Raw genomic sequence first — 5,532 nt, 5'->3', positions numbered from 1 at the left:
TTAATTGAGAATTAATTATTATTTAAATAATGTGATTATTTAAATTTGAATTTGAATCATGAACATAATTTAAATTCAGTCTTTTAAACTTATTTGATAAGTTGTTCAATTTAGAATTCAAATTAATTTAAGTTTGACTTAAATTCGAATTTGAATTTGAATTAAAATTGGACTACATGATAAATGATGATTTTTTCTTCCTTCCCTATCTGAGATTGGCGCCACACATAGGGTAAAAACCCTAGGGTTGGCCGGCCACACAAGGATAAGGTAAAGGAGAATTTTTGTTCAAAATTCAAATAGGAGAGAGAGATTTGATTCCTTCTAGAAGTTAGACTTCTACTCTATAAATAAGATATGATGAAAAATTACGCGCGACAATTTTTTAATCTAACTCAGAGGGGCTGTCCGAAATCCCTGTTATAGAGAGAAGGAAAAAATTTTTCTCTCAAAAAATTTCCACATCGTACATGCGTTGGTGTTTGTGAAAAATTCGAGTGTTTGATTTAACCCGTTTTAGTCTCGAGTGTGCCCACACACATGTCTACGTAGATTCAAGGAATTGACGTGGAAGACTTTGGTTTTCTAAACACAAGACTTTGGAGCAAGGATCGTTTGTGGTCAAAGAACTCAAGTTATCATCCGTGTCGGCCTCCAGGTATTTTTCCTAATTGAGTTCTTGATATATAAATTAATGTGATTAATTTATTCATGCATAAATTAATATAATCTATAGAGTATCTCAAAAGTTTTATAAAAATTTTTGTTATACTTGATCCCCCCCCCCCCCCCCCCCCGCGCCACGCTTCCGCATCCGAATTTGATTCGGTTTCCAACACTTTTTTCTTCCCTCTTGGCGGCACTTTTTTTTTTTTTAGGGCACCAAGCAAGGACACTATTGTGTCACCAGGTGATTGGTTTAGGCAACAAATGACATGTGCATAGCACTCATCTTCGTGTACTTTATTTTATTTTTCTTGTTGAGTCATGCGCTGATGTCATCATAAACTGCCTGTGCCAAATTTTACTGTAGCAATGCTGCAACATTTTTCTTCACAATTCCTGCAGTTCACACCAATGTACCTTAGACACAAATCAAGCCTTTTTTTATTTAATTTTCTTCATAAACACTACAGAAATAACACACAAAATAAATCTTAGCATAGTGTATCACAAGAACCAAAAGTTGAACAAATAAAACAGAAAAATAAACATTTAAACCTTTGGATTAGTCAACTATAAGCCTAGAAATGCCTAAAATAACTCTAATTCCTAGAGTTATCACTTCCCTTCTTTGCTCGTCCTTCCCTGCTTTTGCTCGTTGTGGCTGATAACTATAGTAATGAAAGCTTCCTTGAAATGAACAGAAATATATGCTATTTCATTATGGACATCATTTTATTATTTTAATAAAATAATCAATAGCAATGTAAGAATGAAATACATAGAATGAAGCAAAAAAAAAATACAGAAAATATTAATACCTTTTTCAACAGTATGATCATAATGAAACTTATTTCACAGCCAATGGATTGAGTTAATCATAATTATCATAATGAAACTAATAATCAATAACAATGTAAGAATTGATTGACCGTTCTGAGGAGATGCAAAGAACAACATTAGGTCGACTGCACTAATAATTGTAGGCGAAAATGGTTCTAAGAGTGTTTATGAAGTCGAGTCTACGCAAGTTGAGAGAAATGCGAGATTTGCTCCGGGATTTACTATTTGTGATTCAAATATATGAAATTTAAGCAATGTAATTGTCATGATTGATTGTAATTTTCATATTTTGGGAAACTATCCTAAAAGATGAGGAAAATATCCCCAAATTAAATAGGGGAACCAATTGGAACGATAGGGAACGATGAAAATGAGGGATTGTAGGCCGAGAAATCCTGAGGTCTCATTGAGAGCAATTATAGTGTGTAATTCTCTTTGAAAAATAAGTGAATTCTCTCATCACTACAATGGATATAACTCTTGAATTAAGGGTGAACCACTATAATTCTCGTATATTCTTATTATTTGATTGCTTTTAATCATGTTTTAGATCATTAAATTCGCACAAATCATTTTGAAAATTGTTATATTTCTATTGGCAAATTTTCACAGTCAACAGAAGGTTGGTTTTTTTGGGACCGAAGGAAGAAAAGAAGAGGAAATCGTTTTTTAGGGAAAAATTGTTTCGTGTATGGTTATGCATGGTAAGTTTCATTAATTATATTTTTCAAATTTCATTTTATGATTTGATTTTCAAAATTTCCTATTTTGATGTTTCATTAATTTCAACCAATTTCATTATATGTGGATCGTAATGTCCTTTTCATATATAATAGTAGACAGTTTTATAAATAAACAAAAGAACAGATAATTTTAGACTCAAGGTGTTATAAGTGCACGTTTATGTATATAACTCAAAAGAAAATTCTTTTGAAAATTTTTACTTGGTATGGATAAGATATGAAAAGGAAGTAATCCGATTATCATTTTATCCTTAATTTGCAAACAATAATAACATACATAATTTGATTCTGTAGTTTAATCAAGGGAATCAATTTCATTCGGTCATCAAATTAGAAGAGATTAAAACTGAAGATTTCTCTCAGATTTTGAATTTCTTACTCAATTTATTTTATTTTCCATTCCCTTTTATCAATTATTTATGTCGTACAATCCTTCCACTAACATCTCATTTCTATCCTTTTCCCACTTTGTCCTTCTACCAACTCGAACATCGACTAAAGAACTTAATTAATAGAAAGATTCCACTCATGAAAAAGTTGGAGTACTATAAGAACGTGCCCTGTTGTATATAAAACTTAAAAAAAAAAGTTGTATATAAATAATGTTAAATAGAATCAGCTCACAATAATGTGTAATATAGTAAAAATTCAAGGGGGGGGAAAAAAACTAATATGATAATTGGTGTATTTTTAAACAACTCAACTTCTATCCATCAAATTTCAAGCCAATGTTTAATAGAGTTACAAATTGGAGAAGAAAAGAAAATATTAAATTGTACCGTTAGAGAATTCAAATTAGGATTTCGTTAAGATTTTTGAAATCCTCTCTAAAAAATAAATCTAAAACAAGAAAAAAAAACTTAAGAAACAAATAATAATATAAAATAACTATTTTAATCATAACCATACCTCACATTCTTAATTTCTTATTGTGTATAATAATATAATACTATAATAAACTAATATAGACATTTTCTTTCCTTACTTCTTTCCTTTTTTAAGTTTTTATTAATGATACGTTACTTCTTTTTTATTTTCTATTTTCCATCCCTCCTTCCAACATAAATTATTCAAACATGTAATTGTAAACGTAACTAATTACCAAGTGAGAAGCAATATATTCCGTGTCACACAAGCAAACAACTAGGGATAAAAGAAAAGACACATGTTTGATTGCCCTTTTTACTTTTCATATAATAATAATAATTTTTAAATTTTGGTGAGACTGGAGTACTTGTCTGTCGCCGTACTCACTCGAACACGAATGTAAACTTTGAACCCTTGGAGATTTTCTACGAGAAGAGTTTTTAGACGAAATTCACAAAAAAAAAATATAAGGACACAAATTCTCACTCCCACCAATCACAATGCATTAATGCAATGCTCTACCTCAAGGAGGGCCCCACAGCATAAGTGGTGTTGTGGAGGAAGGAACGTAAAAATAAAAACTAAAAAGGGGCACGTAACCATATTAACATGTATAATCTTCTTCATAAATGCCCATTAATAGCACGTGAAAACCGGAAAGAATAATAGAGAGGGAGAGGATATGGAGATTCCAGTTGTACACAATTCATTCAATCCAAAATTCTATCCTTGTCCTATGTTTCCTTTTGTTTCCTTTTGCTTGGTATTGCTCTCACCACTAAAAACCCAAACACACCCACTTCTCCATTAAAACTCTCCTTCTCTCTCTCACATTCCCTCACTTACAAACCTCTTGAGAAAATTGGTAATGCCAAAGAATTCCGTAGATCGAAGAATTATTGTGAATACTTCACTCTCATCAAATTCTACTCCTATTTAATTTTCTCTAGCTTCTTATCTAATCAAAATCCTTATTTCTAGATTCTTTTAATCCCATAAAAAAAGAAAAAAAGAAAAAAAAAATGAGTTGTGTGAATCTGAGTACATGGGTCCAAACCTGTTCTCTGTTCAACCAAGCAGGAGGCAGATCCAGACTCTCCTCCTCTTCAGCTCTCAACAATCTGTTTCACCCTCTGAAGAATAATTTCCCAATTCCCCTTTCTTCAATCCCAAAACGACACCGTCCGAGTCCGTCGTCTTCTCTCTCCACCGTCTCCGCCCTGCTCACCCAGCAAGAGACCGAGACCGTGACGGAAGCCCTAGAGGAGGAAAAAGCCCCTTTCAATTTCAAGGCCTACATGATCCAGAAGGCAAATTCTGTGAACCAGGCCCTAGACGACGCCGTTTCGCTCCGCGAGCCGCAGACTATCCACGAGGCTATGAGGTACTCGCTCCTCGCCGGCGGCAAGAGAGTCCGCCCGGTGCTCTGCCTCACCGCTTGTGAACTCGTCGGCGGAGATGAGTCCGTTGCCATGCCGGCGGCCCTCGCCGTCGAGATGATCCACACCATGTCGCTCATCCACGACGACCTTCCTTGCATGGACAACGACGATCTCCGCCGCGGCAAGCCGACGAACCACAAGGTGTTCGGCGAGGACGTCGCCGTCCTCGCTGGCGACGCCCTCCTCGCCTTCGCCTTCGAGCACATCGCCGTCTCCACCGCTGGAGTCACTCCTTCGAGAATCGTCCGCGCGATCGGCGAGCTTGCAAAGTCGATCGGCACCGAAGGCCTCGTCGCCGGCCAAGTCGTCGACATCGATTCCGAGGGATCCGACGACGCCGGACTCGAGAAGCTGGAATTCATCCACATCCATAAAACCGCCGCTCTTCTAGAAGCCTCCGTCGTTCTCGGAGCGATTCTCGGCGGCGGCACCGACGACGAGGTCGAAAAGCTCCGGAGCTTCGCGAGGTGCATCGGACTGCTGTTTCAGGTCGTGGATGACATCCTGGACGTGACGAAATCGTCTCAGGAATTGGGGAAAACGGCCGGGAAAGACTTGGTCGCCGACAAGGTAACCTATCCGAAGCTGATCGGGATCGAAAAATCGAAGGAATTCGCAGCAAAATTGAACAAAGAAGCACAAGAACAACTCTCCGGGTTTGACGCTCACAAAGCTGCTCCTTTGATTGCTTTGGCTAATTATATTGCTAATAGGCAAAACTAATAAAGAACCTGTTCTTCGTTCGTTGGTTTTAGATTTATTTTGGTTTAGTATAAAACACATGGGGGTATAAAAGAAATCGTTTTTGTGGGGATTACTTGCAACAACATGTTAATGATGTTTTAGTCAAACGTAACGAATACAAGATTCGTTATAATATAGTTTGTCAAATGCTGTTATGATCCTGTATTGCTTATTTTAATGAAATCAAAGAAACATGCTGGGTAATACTCTGCATCTGGGCGTTGAATGAA

The 5,532-nt window shown here is 36.3% G+C and overlaps 1 protein-coding gene across 1 annotated transcript; it reads left to right on the top strand.

The window, feature by feature from the left end:
- Positions 1 to 3,744: 3,744 nt before the first annotated feature.
- LOC21397761 (geranylgeranyl pyrophosphate synthase, chloroplastic) lies at positions 3,745 to 5,532 on the top strand. Its single transcript, XM_010096985.2, has one exon. The coding sequence runs from the start codon at positions 4,139 to 4,141 to the stop codon at positions 5,279 to 5,281; it is 1,143 nt and encodes a 380-aa protein (XP_010095287.1). The 5' UTR covers positions 3,745 to 4,138; the 3' UTR covers positions 5,282 to 5,532.

The sequence above is a fragment of the Morus notabilis genome, unplaced genomic scaffold (genome assembly GCF_000414095.1).
Source record: "Morus notabilis unplaced genomic scaffold, ASM41409v2 Scaffold11, whole genome shotgun sequence".
In the NCBI taxonomy this organism is placed as follows: Eukaryota; Viridiplantae; Streptophyta; class Magnoliopsida; order Rosales; family Moraceae; genus Morus; species Morus notabilis.
This window is presented reverse-complemented; position numbering and strand designations above follow the sequence as displayed.